The 16558-nt window shown below is 44.1% G+C and overlaps 1 protein-coding gene across 1 annotated transcript; it reads right to left on the bottom strand.

The window, feature by feature from the left end:
* Positions 1-4883: 4883 nt before the first annotated feature.
* LOC145360445 (placenta-specific protein 9-like) lies at positions 4884-16534 on the bottom strand. The gene is made up of 4 exons (XM_080215662.1): positions 16293-16534; positions 12419-12498; positions 7216-7333; positions 4884-5007 (listed from the first exon to the last, which is right to left on the bottom strand). Exons 1-4 carry the CDS (start codon positions 16348-16350, stop codon positions 4997-4999), a joined length of 267 nt encoding a protein of 88 aa, XP_080071788.1. The 5' UTR covers positions 16351-16534; the 3' UTR covers positions 4884-4996.
* Positions 16535-16558: the final 24 nt, after the last annotated feature.

Here is a 16558-nt window from a genome sequence, read left to right as displayed (position 1 = left end):
AGTGAAAATTATTGTTTCTTGCGCGCTATACAGACAAAACATACCATTCATAGAGTACATAGGGGAGGAGAAAAGGGTGCAGAATGTAGCGCAGTCATAGAGAAAGATCAACGCAATATAAGAAAGGTCCATTCAGAAGTCTGATGGCAGCAGAGAAGAAGCTGTTCTTGAATTGTTTTAAGTAAACACATTTATTTAATATTATAAGTAATCATGAAATTTGGTGGTTATACAAAGAGTATAAATCATAACGCTATGTAATATCCTGAAAAGAGATAACTAATTCTTATTTCTATATGAAAGAGTCCAAACTTCAACCTTTACTACATACAACAACTAGAATTTAAAGCGGTGTAGTTTAAGGTTTATTTATTAGTGTCACAAAAGACTTACATTAACACTGCAATGAAGTTACTGTGAAAATCCCCTAGTAGCCACACTCTGGTGCCTGTTTAGATACACTGAGGGAGAATTTAGCATGACCAATGCATCTATCCAGCCTTTCGGATTGTGGGAGGAAACTGGAGCACCTGGAGGAAATACATGCAGACACGGGGAGAATATGCAAACTCTGCACAGACTGTGACCCAAGCCAGGAATCAAACCTGGATAGCTGGCACTGTGAGGCAGTGATAACCACTGTGCTGCCCACAGGAATATCTAGGATCTAGAATCTAGGATTTCCATCAAACGTCAAAGCAATATTACGTTGATCCCCGACAGTGTAAGACACATTAGGTTCAGGATGGATCTGAAGTGGAGATGACTGCTACCCAACAACTCTCCATTGAGTTATGTTGAGATGTTTATTATGAATTTTTTTGGTCAGTATGATTAAAAGGTGGCGTGAAAGATGGTCATTAGTTTGATAATAGATCACCCCCACTTATTATCCCATATTAGGTAAGAAAATCCTGTTGTAATTAAGTTGCCCATTCAATTTTTAAGAAATTTTATGTAAATTTATTCTTGAAAAGCTAAGTTTAGGTAACGGTCATGTTGGTCAATCTGCATGGTCAATGTACCACATCCATTGAGATCATAGGACTTGGGGATTGGTGTTCCGTTATCAGATTGTGTTTTTACTTATCAGAGCTAGCATTATAGTGCTAGTTGTCACTGCAAGGCTCCCAGGATAGTGACTTACGTGCGTGTAACCTTTATCAGCAATGTCACATTGACGTGAGGGGAGTTGACCATGTTATGCTTAGTTAGTTTTGTTCTGTGAAGAATGCTGCGCGTTTTATTAGCCCTTTATTTATTTAGCCCTTATTCCTTTACAAATGGGGAGAAATTATTTCACTCAAATGATAGTGAATCTTTGGAATGTTCTACCCCAGAGGGTTATGGATGGTCTGTCATTGCATTTATTTAAACCTGACATGAACAAGCTTTTGGTCTCTCGGGGCATCAATGGAAACAGGGGGGGCAGGAGGACATTGGAGTTCAAGCTGAAGATCAGCCATGATTGTGTTGAATGGCAGAGCAGGCTCAATGTGCTGTTTTGTCCACTGCTGTTCTTAGCCTTTCCCTTCTTATGCAAAGTGTACCCATAGATACAGGTGTTCTTTGTGCTTCATGGAAATCTTTCCACAATACCTAATGTATTTGTATGATATTCCCTGACCAGGATTTGCCTTAAAGTGTCAGGTCTACCAAAGCTGTATGAATAAATGAAGGTCCGAGCCCAACATCCCAAGCACTTCGGATCGTTTCCAATTCCTGCAGAATTATTCCTGACACACACAATCCTCTGGGTGGCAGCAATTCATTGTTGGAAGGGCTTTGAGATGTTTATGAAGTGTGTAATAAGGAGTTATACGAAGGAAAATTCCAAATATCTGATATGAAAATTTTCCATGTAGGGAGGCGATGGCCTAGTGGTATTATCGCTAGACTCTAAACTCAGCTAATGTTCTGGAGACTCGGGTTCGAATCCCGCCATGGCAGATGGTGAAAATTGAATTCAATTAAAAATCTGGAATTAAGAATCTACTGATGATTGTCGGAAAAATCCAACTGGTTCACTAATGTCCTTTAGGGAAGAAAGTTCATACCTGGTCTGGCCTACATATGACTCCAGAGCCACAGCAATGTGGTTGACTTTGGGCGGCACGGTAGCACAGTGGTTAGCACTGCTGCTTCACAGCTCCAGGGACCTGGGTTCCATTCCTGGCTTGGGCCACTGTCTGTGTGGAGTTTGCACATTCTCCTCATGTCTGCGTGGGTTTTCTCTGGGTGCTCTGGTTTCCTTCCACAGTCCAAAGATGTGCGGGTTAGGTTGACTGGCCATGCTAAAATTGCCCTTAGTGTCCTGAGATGCATAGGTAGAGGGATTAGTGGGTAAAATATGTAGGGATATGGAGGTAGGGCCTGGGTGGGATTGTGGTCGGTGCAGACTCAATGGGCTGAATGGCTTCTTTCTGTACTGTAGGGATTCTATGATGACTCTCAAATGCTCCTTCCAGGATAACTTGGGACAGGCAATAAATGCTGGCCCAGCCACGTCCCACAAATGAATTTAAAAACAATTAAACCAATAGGGAATTTGAGAGAAATTTCTTCACCAGAATGTGGATCTCGCTAGTATAAGAATGACTTGCATTTACACAGCATCTTTAATATAGTTGAAAAGAGCAGTAGCAAAGAAAATTCAACATTTGACCATAAGAGGGAGCAGCTGTTCAGCCAACTGAGTCTACTCAAACGTTGAGCCGCACGAGGATGTATTAGATGACCAAAAACTGTGGTTAAAGGTGCAGGTTTTGAGTAAAATCTCAGGGGAAATAAAGGTGGATAGGCTCCATGAGATAATTCCAGGACTTAGGGCTTTGGTAGCTGAGTTCCCAGCCTCCAGTGTTGGAGTGATTAAAATTAGGAACACTCAAGAGGCTGGAATTGGAGGAGTGATGTCATGGAGGGATTTGAAAACAAGGGTGAGAACTTTAAAATTAAGGTGCTGTTTGAACATGAGCCAATGTAGTTCAGCATGCAGAGGGCTGAATGGCACTTCCTGACTTCAGCTTTGTGTATTCGGATATGGGAAGCAGAGTTTTGAGTGAGTTTGGGATATGGAGGCAGGAATATGGGAGGCCAGCCCAGGAGTGCATTGGGGTAGTCAAGTACAGAGGTGAAAGAGGTCTGGCTGGAGGTTTCAGCAGCAGATCAGCTGAGGCCATGAATGGACTTGGGTGATGTTACATAGTTGGAAATGGGCGGCCTTAGCAATGGCACAAATATAAGGAGCTCATCACAGGGTCAAACATGACACAAGGTTGGTTCAGCCTCAGGTAGTTAGTGCTTGTGAGAGATAGAGTAGATGGCTTGGGAATTGAGCTTGTGGTGAGACCCAATGAAGATTACTTCAATCTTTCCAATTCCCAAGAAATCTAAGCTCATCACAGCATCTGATGCAAGTCTGACAACGTAGAGACAGTGGAGGGGTTGAGAATGTTGAGAGTGTAATCTGCATACATGTGCTAACTGAAGCAGTGTTTCTGGATAGCAGCATATAGGTTAACATAGAAGTCAAGAGGAGCAAAGACAGATGTTTGGGGACCCCAATGATAATAGTGCAGGAGTGGAAACAGTCTTTGCTGGTGTTTCTCTGGCCAAGACTGGATTGGGTCAGTGCAGTTCCACCCAGGTGAACAGTAGAGAAGCATTGGAGGAGGATTGCCGAGTCAACCATGTCAGAGGCTCCAGAGAGGCCAAGCAAGATGATGAGGGATAGTCCACCACGGAATGTGACCAGTATTATCGTTTGTCACTTGTGACTTTGATAAGAGGGACACTTCCCGACTGCGACAGGGATGTAAACACAGTTCAAGGGATTTGAACATGGAATCTATAGAAGCACAGACACAGATCTGAAAGTGAACGCGATGTTCAATTACTTTGGAGATTGGAAAGAATGTGATAGTTTGCAAGGACAGAGGGGTAAAAGGTTTTTTTTTAAAAGGAGAGTGGTCGTGATTCATATTTGGAGGACAGAAGGAACTGCTAACAATATCAGCTAAGGAATATTTGAACAAATGGCATAGATGCATTTAAGAGGAAGCTAGATAAGAATGTGTAGGGGCAAGAAACAGAAGGGTAATATTGATGGAGTTCGATGAAAGAGAGTGAGGAGGCCCATGTGAGCATAAACACCAATGGCCTGTTTCGCCTCTATTGTAATATCTTGTATTGTTACATAAGACTGGATGGCACAGTGGTTAGCACTGCTACCTCAGCGCCAGGAACCCGGGTTCAATTCTGGCCATGGGTCACTGTCTGGGTCGAGTTTGTACATTCTCCCCAAGTCTGCATGGGTTTCCTCGGGGTGCTCCCGTTTCCTCCCACAAGCCAAAGATATGCAGATTAGGTTAACTGGCTACATTAAATTGCCCCTTAGTGTCAGGGGGATTAGCAGGGTAAATACTTAGGGTTACGTAGGTGGGGTCTGGTGGGATTGTTGTCAGTGCAGGCTCAATGGACCAGATGGCCTCCTTCTGCAATGTAGGGATTCTACGATTGCAGTTTTTCCCCAGCAACTAATACCCTGAAATTGTTCAAGTGAGAGAGACTGGGTGAGCTGTTTTGTGTTGACAGGGGATGTGGTATCAGCCGAACTATCCAGTGTCAAAGTGGTAGAGTGCTGCTGAAACTCAACTTGTAATTATTTTTCAAAGAAATTTCTGGATATACATCATTTTCAAAAGGTGAAATTAAATCAAAGAGAAGGAAAACTGTCAAACTTAACCTAAGCCCAGTTAGGGCTGCAAAGTTCAGAGGCGTATATGTTACCTTGGTAACAGATCCCCAAGTCCAATGAACATTCAGCAGTGGTTGAGTATAACTTCATGTGAAGAACAAGACATAGAATTCATTAATACAGGAAATAGCTGTCGCAATCAATAACGGATGCATTTTTAATGTCATTTTGCTGATATGTTTCTCGACATAAGTGTCGTTCTGCGGCCTCCTTACAGTATGGAGCCCAGTATTGTGACCTTCAGGACGAACCTGGGAAATGTGAAAATAACAGGAGTTAGATAGTCGTCAGCCACTGATTGTTGTCCAGTTTTTTTCCTCCCCTCCTACCTTCAAAGCATTGGCTGATGCTAAGGTCAAAATGCCCTCTCGTACCTTATCCTAATATGTGACTGCAGTGAGAATTAGCAGGCTGCTTAACCATGAGAGCCTCACAGTTGGGCTTGATCCAGGCAACACATTCCAGCCTGATCTTGTTCTTGCTCAACATTCAGAGGTTGCATGCACACACCACTACCTCCCCACACCTATACACACATGCACACACACTCACAATAGCACTTATCTGCACACCCAAATGTACTTATGGAAGACCACACAAACGTACACTTATGCAGGATCAGTTTAGCTCATTTGGCTGGATTGCTGGTGAGTGATGCAGAGCGATGCCAACAGCATGGGTTCAATTCCCGTACCGGCTGAGATTATTCCTGAAGATCCCACCTTCTCAATCTTGCCCCTCGCCTGAGGTGTGGTGACTCTCAGCTTAAATCACCACCAGTCAGTTCTCCCCCTCAAAGAGGGGGAGCCTATGGTCATCTGGGACAATGGTGACTTTACGGTTTACTTTATATAGCTCTGCATGCACATGTCAGAAATCTCACAACACCAGGTTAAAGTCCAACCTGGTGTTGAGACTTCTTACTGTGTTTACCCTGGTCCAACGCCGGTACCTCCACATCATGCACACATGTATAAACATGTATCCATGTGTGTGCACACAAATATACCTACACATGCAAACATACATGCATATACCTGAGCCTGTACACATATCTACACGTGCACAAACTCATTCATGCATACACACACATGTATACCTCTGCATGAACATACACTCGCACTCATTGCCGGCAGAAGTTGCTGCAGTAAAAGGTCAGCTAACACAGAACAATCTGGGGGTGGAAGGTTTGGCACTTCTAGTGCCACACTAGAAATTTCAGTGCTCCTCGGGTCAGGAAATACGAAGGGTCGCACCATTGGAAGATGTCACGTTCACGGCTCCCAGTCCTTGACCTAAGCCTTGGTTTAGAGAACTGCTCTGATTCAGCATTTGTGAAGGGTCATGATGGTGTAGTGGCAACGTCACTCAACTAGCAATGCAGAGAGCCAGATTAATGCCCTGGGGACACGGGTACAAATTCCACTGCAGCCTGGGGAGTTTAATTTCAATTAATAGAATCTGCAATTGAAAGCTAATCTCAGTGACGGTGACTATGAAACTATCGTTGATTGTCAAAAACCCATTAGGTTCACTAATGCCCTTTAGGGAAGGAAATCTGCTATCTTTACCTAGTCAGGGCTACATGTACAGCGACATGGATAACTCTAAACTGCCCTCTGTGTCAACTTAACAAACCATTCAATTCAAGGGCAATTAGAGATGGGGAACAAATGCTGGACCAGCCAGCAACACCCACATCCCATGAAAGAATCAATGTTAAAAATGCATTATTTTAACAAATTGAGACATATGAAAAGAAATTGGGGATTGGACAAAACTCGACGTTTACGCAAGATCGACTTGAGTATATTTGGTAAATGAACTTGGATTCTAACTGGCCCTTAGTGGATATGGGCCCAAAATACAAACCAAATAAGGAGAACCAGTATGTCTAGTAAATTAAATGAAAAAGTGTGACTTTGGTACTCCTCTTCTGAAATTTGGGGACAAAGGCAAATTGATCAGAATGGAGTTTAAAGTTTATTTATTCCTGATAGAAGTAGGCTTATGGTAACACAGTAATGATGTTAGTGTGAAAATCCCCGAGTCGCCACACTCCGGTGCCTGTTCAGGTATACTGAGGGAGAATTTAGCATGGCCAATGCACCTAACCAGCACGTCTTTCAGACTGCGGGAGGAAACCGGAGCACTTGGGAAACCCACTCAGAAACGAGGAGAACGTGCAAACGCCACACATACAGTGACCCAAGCCGGGAATTGAAGCCAGGTTCCTGGCGCTGTGAGGCAGCAATGCTAACCACTGTGCCACCATACCACGCTACTGCGGGCAGTTGACTTTGAATAACCAGAGTAGCACCTGACTTGTCTGTGCTTTCACACTGATTCTTGGGTGCCTGAAATGGGAACGTCTCCCAGCCCTGACAGCCCTTAGCTGAACGATTGCAAAATTCACTCTTAACAAAAGGAGAGGAAATTACTCCACAAACTGCACTTACCATTCTCAAAAATGTCCATGGTTGGAGCTCCCAGCTGAATCGGAGGGTTTGAAGCCTCGATGAATCTGAGCAGGGCGGATATTTCAGCCTCCAAATGATTGACCGTTCGTTCTATGTTCTGAAATAAACGAGAAAGAGGGAGAGGGAAAAAGAAAAGCAAAATAAACTCAAAAATAATTTACTACTGGCTAGTAACTTGCATTTATAACAGCACTTTTCGCACTCTCAGGATGTCCCAAAGTGCTTTACATCCAATGAAGTACTTTTGAAATCTAGGAAATGTGGCAGCCAATTTGTGCACAGCAAGATCCCAAAATACCGCACCAATTCCATTTGCCTTGTTTGATCAGTTCTGCCGTCCATCCAATCTTTGCTTTTGTTCTTTTCTCCCTTTTCACATCCTCCAAACAAACCTAAAACCTCCTAACTGTTTCCAGTTCTGAGGAAAAGGCTATCAACCTGAAATATTAACTGTCTCTCTCTCTCCCTCCTCAGATGCTGCCCAATCTGTTTTCCAGCTTTTCCTGATTTTTGTTCAGATTTCCGGCATCCACAGTATTTTGGTTTGCATTAATGACAAGTTAGCCTATTTTTAGTGATGAGAGTTGAGGCTGGGATACTGGGAGAGTTTTTCTTGGAATGCACTGGGATATTGTATACAAGACGTCTAGAGGTAATAAGCCGTGGATAACGAAGGAGGTGAAGGAAAGTGTTAAATTAAAAGCGGAGGCGTTTAGAGTAGCTAAGAGTAGTGGGCGAGAAGAGGATTGGGAGAGGTTTAAATGTCAACAAAGATTCACAAAGAAGTTGATAAAGAAGGGTAGGAGAAACTATGAAGCTGGGCTAGCGCTTAATATAAAAAAGGATAGCAAGAGTTTTTACAAATATATAAAAAGGAAGAGGCTGGCTAGGGTGAACGTTGGTCCCTTAGAGGATGAGAAGGGGGACTTAGTGGTAGGGGATGGGGAAATGGCTGAGGTCTTGAATAACTTTTTTGTTTCGGTCTTCACGGAGGAGGATGTGAATAATTTGCCGGATGTTAGAGATGGAAAGGTGGTAGGACTGGAGGGTCTCGATGACATTACTGTTACTAGAGAGGTGGTGCTCGACAGACTGGAGGGGCTGATTGTGGACAAGTCCCCAGGACCGGATGGAATGCATCCGAGGGTCCTGAAAGAAATGGCGGAGGTGATAGTGGATGCCTTGGTGGTTATTTTCCAGACGTCGCTGGATTCCGGGGAAGTGCCGGAAGATTGGAAAACGGCTAACGTTACGCCGTTGTTTAAGAAGGGTGCCAGGCAAAAGGCGGGGAATTATAGGCCTGTTAGTTTAACGTCTGTTGTAGGTAAAATGTTAGAATCCGTCATCAAGGAGGAAATAGCGAGGCATCTTGAGGGGAACTGCTTGATAGAGCAGACGCAGCACGGTTTCCTTAAAGGGAAGTCGTGTCTGACAAATTTACTGGAGTTCTATGAGGATGTGTCTAGGGCGGTGGATAGAGGAGAGCCAGTGGATGTGGTCTTTCTTGATTTTCAGAAGGCGTTTGACAAGGTACCTCACAAGAGGTTATTGCAGAAGGTAAGGGGGCATGGAGTTGGGGGTAGGGTGTTAGCGTGGATAGAGGACTGGTTGTCAAATAGGAGGCAGAGAGTGGGGGTCAATGGGTGCTATTCGGATTTGCGGATGGTGACTAGTGGAGTGCCCCAGGGTTCGGTGCTGGGGCCTCAGCTATTTACCATTTATATAGATGATCTGGAGGAGGGAACCGAGTGTAGGGTGTCGAAATTTGCTGATGACACCAAAATTGGTGGAAAGGCAAATTGTGCGGAGGGTGGGGAGAGTCTACAGAAGGATCTAGATAGGCTGGGCGAATGGGCCAGGAAATGGCAAATGGAATTTAATGTTGGCAAGTGCGAGGTGGTCCACTTTGGTAGGAATAATGGTAGGAAGGATTATTACTTACGTGGAGAAAAACTGCATCAGGTGACGGTGCAGAGGGACCTCGGGGTCCTTGTGCATGAGTCGCAAAAACCCAGCTTGCAGGTGCAGCAGGTGGTCAGGAAGGCGAATGGGATGCTGGCCTTCATCGCGAGGGGGATTGAATATAAAAGTAGGGAGGTCTTGCTGCAGCTGTATAGGGCATTGGTGAGGCCGCAGCTGGAGTACTGTGTGCAGTTTTGGGCGCCGTACTTACTCATGGATATTTTGGCCTTGGAGGGAGTGCAGAGGAGGTTTACTAGGCTGATGCCGGAGTTGAGAGGGTTGAGCTATGAGGAGAGGCTGAATAAATTAGGCTTGTACTCGTTAGAGTTTAGAAGAATGAGGGGAGATCTCATTGAGACGTATAAGATGATGAATGGGATGGATAGGATAGAGGTGGAGAGACTCTTCCCGCTCAGAAAGGATAGTAGGACTAGGGGGCACAGCCTCAAGATAAAGGGGGGGCGGTTTAGAACAGAGTTGAGGAGGAACTTCTTCACTCAAAGGGTGGTGAATCTCTGGAATTCTCTGCCCGTTGAAGTGGTGGAGGCTACCTCGCTAAATATTTTTAAGACGCGGGTTGATGGGTTTTTGATAAGCGAGGGGATTAAGGGTTATGGGGAGAGGGCGGGAATGTGGAGCTGAGCCAAGACAGATCAGCCATGATCTTATTGAATGGCGGGGCAGGCTCGAAGGACTAGTTGGCCTACTCCTGCTCCTATTTCTTATGTTCTTATGTTTAATATCAAGTCTGAAGAATTATTTACCCGCATTACTGCACTGTCAGCCAATATTCTACGCTCAAGTCACTGGATTGGGAGTTAAACCCACAATCATCTGATTCAGAGGCAAGTGTGCTAATCACTGAGCCATAACCCACACTGAATATCCCTCACCTGAAGTGTTAACTTATACCCTATTTTAGACATTGAGCTGCTGACTATATTTCCAACATGTTCTGCCTTTATTTCAGTTTTATTTAAATTGGAGATTGAAACATGTCCTTTTGTTTCTCCAAAGGTGTAAGGCACCTGTGGATAGGATTAGGTGAAACACTAGGGAGAATGAACGCAGACTAGGTGGACACTTTGCAGAACATCTTCCGTCAGTCTGCAAGCACGAACCCAACCTTCCTGTCGCTTGCTATTTCAAAGAACAAAGAAAATTACAGCACAGGAACAGGCCCTTTGGCCCTCCAAGCCTGCATCGACCATGCTACATATCTGAACTAAAACCCCCTCCCCTTCCAGGACCATTTCTCTCAAATCCCATACTATTCATGTAATTGTCAAGACGCCGCTTAAAAGCCACTGTCATATCTGCTTCCACTACCTCCCATGGCAGCGAGCTCCAGGCACTCACCACCCTCTGTGTAAAAAAAAACCTCCTTTAAACCTTGCCCTTTGCACCTTAAATCTATCCCCACTAGTAATTAACTCTTCCATCCTGGGAAAAAGCTTCTGACTAGCCACTCTGTCCATGCCCCTCAATCTTGTAAACTTCTATCAGGTCACCCCCTCAACCTCCTTCATTCCAGTGAGAACAAACCAAGTTTCTCCAACTCTCTTCACAGCTAATGCTCTCCATACCAGCCAACATCCTGGTAAATCTTTTCTGTACCCTCTTCAAAGCCTCCGCATCCTTCTGGTAGTGTGGTGACCAGAATTGAACACCATATTCCAAGTGCAGCCTACCAAGGTTCTATAAAGCTGCATCACTTGCCAATTTTTAAACTCAGTGCCCTGGCCAATGAAGGCAAGCATGCCAACTACCTTCTCCACCTGCATTGCCATTTTCAAGGTCTTGTGTACCTGCACACCCAGATCCCTCTGCCTATCAATACTCTTCAGGGTTCTGCCAATTACTGTGTATTTCCCATCTGTATTAGACCTTCAATTCATCATCTTTCTCACATTTCTGGCCTTGGCCTGCTATAATCATAGAATCCCTACAGTGCAGAAGGAGGCCATTTGGCCCATTGAGCCTGCACCAACAACAATCCCACCCAGGCCCAATCTCCATAATCCCTTATATTTACCCTGCTAATCCCCTTGACCCCAAGATAAATTTAGCATGGCCAATCAACCTAATCCACAGATCTTTGGACTATGGGAGGAAACTGGAACACCCGGAGGAAACCCACGCAGACACGGGGAGAACATGCAGACTCCACATAGACAGTCACCTGAGTCTGGAATCAAATTCAGGTCCCTGGCACTGTGAGGCAGCAGTGGTAACCACTGTGCCATCGTGCTGCTATATATTCCAGTGAAGCCCAACACACACTGGAGGAACAGTATCTCATCTTCCTATGCTCTTTAAAACCTTCTGTCTTCAACGTTGGAGTTCAAAAACTTCAAACTATGAACTCTGTCCTCCATTTTGATTTTCCCCTCCCCAGTGCCAGTCTGTATCATACATTCATGTTTTGCTTTTGGACAAAGCTGATCCTTTTTTTGCCATTAACACATTTTGCTGTTTTGCTTTCAGACATTGCTGACCTTTGTTTTGCTATTGACACCAAGTTTAGTCCTATCATTACTACTCCCTTTGCCTTGTGTTCCATTACGAATTTGTCATTTAGTTTCTCCTGACCTGCAACTTTTCCCTTCACTTTTTCAACAGCATAAGACCAATCACATTTCTCCCTCTCTAGCCTGAGGAGTCACATATCAGACTCAAAACCTGGACTCTGTTTCTCTGTCCACAGATGCGGCCAGATCTGCTGAGTTTTTCTAGCATTTTCTGTTTTCATGTCAAGTCTTTCAGAATAAGCAGTATTTTGCCCGTGTTTTAGGTGAAAACGATTGAAAACTCATGTGGAGCATGAAATGCTGGCATGGACCTGTTGGCAGCATGGACCAGTGGCAGCACGGTCGCACAGTTCAATTCCCAGCTTGGGTCACTGTCTCTGCAGAGTCTGCACGTTCTCCCAGTGTCTGCGTGGGTTTCCTTCGGGTGCTCCGGTTTCTTCCCACAGTCCGAAAGATGTGTTCGTTAGGTACATTGGCCATGTTAAATTGCCCCTTAGTGTACCCTAACAGGCACCGGATTGTGGCGACTAAGGGATTTTTACAGTAACTTCATTGCAGCATTAATGTAAGCCTATTGTGACAATAACGAATAAATTTAAGTTGGGCTGAATGTTGTTACCACAGTGTAAATTCCATGCAATCATCCATTTTAGCATCCCTTATGAAATACCTTTGCAGGCTTTTGTTACCTTTTCTACAATGTCCAACTGTTTGTGCAGTGCCTTGTCATGTTCACACCAGTCTGTGTCATCCCTCTGTTGGACTGTTTCTGAAACAAAGGTCATCACTGAATCAATACATTCTCTTCTCTCCGCTGTTCTACCAGACTTGCTTATTCTGCATCTTTCCAGCTATTCAGGTTGGAAACCGTAGCAGGTGTAATTAAAAGGCACGTGTAAGGCATGTGAAAATGGATTATTTTAAGTTCATATTCCACTACACCCTGAGTGCTGTCACTGTCTCATTGCAGTGTACTATAAATAAACTGTTTCTTCAGAGGTAAAAAAATGTTTGGGAAAATCTAGGCATACACCATATTTTAGAGGTCTTGTGGCGCAATGAGTTAGTGTCCCTGTCTCTGAGCCAGAAGCTCCAGGTTTGAGTTCCACCCCTGGACTTGATGGCCAAGGAAGGCGCATTCATAACGCGGGCAAACCTGCAAAACCTTTCCAGTACACTAATGGCTTGTGGTAAGAATGGGAGAGACTCCTGGTCAGTCACACTGGCCTCTTTCTAGAATGGACTAATGGGTTCAGAACCAGGTGGCACAGTCTCAGAATAAGAGGGAAAACCATTTAGGACTGAGATAAGGAGGAATTTCTTCACTCAGAGGGTGGTAACTCTTCGGACTTCTCTACTCCAGAGGACTGTAGAGGCTTAATTATTGAGTATGTTCAAGGCAGAGATCAATTGATACATAGATTTTAAGACAGAGTGCAGGAAAATGGTGTTAAGGTAGATTAGCCACAATATAGTTAAATGGTGGTGCAGGCTCGAGGGACCGAATGGCCTACTCCTATGTTACTTCTATAAATGTCATAGTATGATAGCATCATTATATTAACAATGGTGGATCGTCATCTATTTGTCATAACAAGTGGAATTGTATAGTCTCTTGTGTTATCTGACCTGTATTACTCATGATGTGGCCATTCACCTGACGAAGAGAGGAACCTCGAAAGCTTGTGAGTTCACTATCAAATAAATCGGCTGGACTTAAACCTGGTGTTGTCAGACTTCTTACCATATTACTCAATCATGAATATAGATTATTGGGTGCCCAGACTATAACTGAATGATAATGTTGACAGGCCTCACTATGAAAGAAGCTTAGAAAACCAGTTGTATTAAGTATCTAAATTACAAATTTGGGCCGAATAGCCTACTCCTGCTCCAATGTTACTTCTATAAATGTGTCATTGTATGATTCTGCTATCCTATGATAGCATTGTTATATTAACAAAGGCAGATTATGTATTCGTTGTAACAAGTGGAACTGCACTGCTTCTTGTGAGGGCTAGTGAAAGTGCACTACTCCCTTATATTTTCCTAGATTGTGTATGAGTGCAAGTGAGCGACATTTGATTTTTTGGGTGAGCTCATGAATAAATAATCTTATTTAAAACAGCAAAAAGCTTGCTGTTGGTCATTCAAATTAAATACACAAATTGGGGAAGAAATAAAATAAAATGCAAAGTGCAAGGGCGGCGCAGTGGTATAGTGGTTAGCACTGCTGCCTCTCAGTGCCAGGGACTCAGGTTCAATTCCCAGCTCGGGTCACTGTCTGTGAGAGTTTGCATGTTCTCTCCGTGTCTGCGTGGGTTTCCCCCAGGTCCGAAAGATGTGCCGGTTAGGTGCATTGGCCATGCTAAATTCTCCCTGTGTATCTGAACAGGCGCTGGAGTGTGGCGACTAAAGGATTTTCACAGTAATTTCATAGTAGCATCAATGTAAGCCTTACTTTGTGACAATAAATAAACTTACAAAACTGATAAAGTGCTTAGACCCCAGGATCTGCTGCATATATTGCCAGCATTCCCAGTGTACTGAGGTACATCCCTACAAATACTGGCAACAAAAACTGCAAAATAACAAACTTCGCAGAAGTACTTTTACCATTTCCTGGTCTAAACTTGGTTAAAAGCTCTCAAAATCCTTAATCTTTCTGAGACTCCCCAGTTTCTCAGTGGGTTAATTCATTGGGTGGTTTAGTACTACATCAACTGCTGTACTAAGTCATGCGATAGGTACTGAATCCCAACTTGGATCCTTGGTAGGCAGAACAATGATGTCTAAATAGGCTTTTAAATCTAAATTTATTACCTTTTTAAACAAAATATCAACTGGAAGATGGTCTGAAATAGGATTATGCGTTAAAGAAAGACCTTTGAACAAGGCAGGAAGGATGTCCCAGGTTCAGTGCTATGCACTGGCCTTAACTTCAGAGGGCATCCTCCCTCTACCACAGGAAGCAAGTCCTGAGCTGGACCAGCCCTAATAACGAGAGCTGAGATTAGGGAAGGGCATGGGTCACTCAACAGTGATTGCTTTGCCAGATCCAAATCCAAGAATGCTTAAAATGCAAACAACAGAACCATCAAGAGACATTGTCACAGCTTCAGACTCTGTCCGAGCTAGGCTAGTGTTAGAAAAGCAATGTTATCAGAAGGACTTTGCAACAAGAAACAAGTTGCAAATGGCCAAGTTGTAATTCTGGACTGCAATAATTAAAGAATGCAGCAATGTGTTCATGTCAGTGATGATTATAGTGCAATCCATTGTTAATCAGTGTAAGAAAAATCAGTTACAAAGAGGGGGAGTGTACCCAAATGCAATGAGGTTACATTCTAATTAAGGTGCTGTAACAGGGTGCACCTCGTAATTAATATGGAATGTAATGAAGGTTCGAGACAGGGAAATTGGCTTTGATCAGGCAGTCCTGGCTCCACTAGGAGTAAAATAATTCTCTGTTTCTGCTCCAACAATTCTGAGACATAATTAGAGACTTACTTTGCTGTCTCCCACTAAGGTGACCTGGCGTACATGTTGGGATCGCTGTCTGTCATAGTCATGCCTGTAGTACACAGAGGAACCAGGGACAGACACTGTTTCGTATAGTCACCCAGGGGGCACACTGGGGACTGATACTATTTCCCATTGTCACCACGGAAAATCTGGGGATACTATTTCCCTATATTCATCCTCAGGATGCATTGAGGAACTGGGGATAAATTTGCCTCCCTCTCATAACTCATTCTTCGCATACGCTGAGGAACTGGGGACACTTGTCTCCCACATTCGCCCCTGAAGTCTCCAAAGCTTCTTTCTGGTACTTTTGGACATTGGATAAGAAAGGGCTGAAAGGGGGTAGCACGGTGGCACAGTGGTTAGCACTGCTCCCTCACAGCGCCAGCGACCTGGGTTCAATTCCAGCCTTGGGTGGCTGTGTGCAATGTGCACATTCTCCCTGGATCCGAGTGGGTTTCCTCCCGGTGCTCCAGTCTCCTCCCACAGTCCAAAGATGTGCGGGTTTGATGGATTGGCCACGATAAATTGCCCCTAGCAGGGTAAACACATGGGGATAGAGGCTGGGTGAGATTGTTGTATGCAGGTTGGATGGGCCGAATGGCCTCCTTCTGTACGGAAGGGATTCTATAATTCTATTAAAAACACTGGACTCTTTAGACCCTAGCCCCACCCCCTTTATCCAAAATATTAAATCCCACATACATGCCTTATTTCTGAAGTTACATTCTCTCGCAACCAAATGTTTCCCTTTCAGTATTTTGAACCTTTCCACTGTTCTTCCCATTTCAAGCACTTTGCCTTATTCCGTTCTAACAGGATTTAATATTTTAAAATGTTTCTCTGCCATTCTTAGATTCGAAGCTTCAAATTAGACGAAAATGAAGTGAGTGCGCCAAATAAAAAGAGAAACAGGAACGCGAGAGGCAAATAATATCGGAGGGGACAAAAGTAATATTAGCATCAATCACCGGCGTAGGTTAAATAAATAAGTCCCAGAAAAGAGTCTACAAAGTGACTCCAGTGACTGTCACTTACCAGACGTGGCCAGTCTCAGGAACAGCAAGAGTCCAGTCAGAACCCACACACCCCGCATGTTGCCTCGGTCACTGAGACTCTGTGAATTCCTCCTCTCCCGTCGTCAAAACCTGGCAGAGCGAGAGAGAAAATACTTGTTCTGGATACCTTCCAGCTCCAAACTGTTCCCTTCCGTCTGAATGGATAGCTGTGGCGATATAAGCCACTGACCACTCCTACCCTGGGAGTGGTTTGTGCCTTGCTCGTTCCTCGCAGCTTTGGTTTTG

This window comes from Carcharhinus amblyrhynchos, chromosome 31, assembly GCF_965287045.1.
Source record: "Carcharhinus amblyrhynchos chromosome 31, sCarAmb.v2.hapA, whole genome shotgun sequence".
NCBI classification, from domain to species: domain Eukaryota; kingdom Metazoa; phylum Chordata; class Chondrichthyes; order Carcharhiniformes; family Carcharhinidae; genus Carcharhinus; species Carcharhinus amblyrhynchos.
Note: the sequence above shows the minus strand (reverse complement) of the source record. Positions and strands in the feature narration are given on the sequence as shown.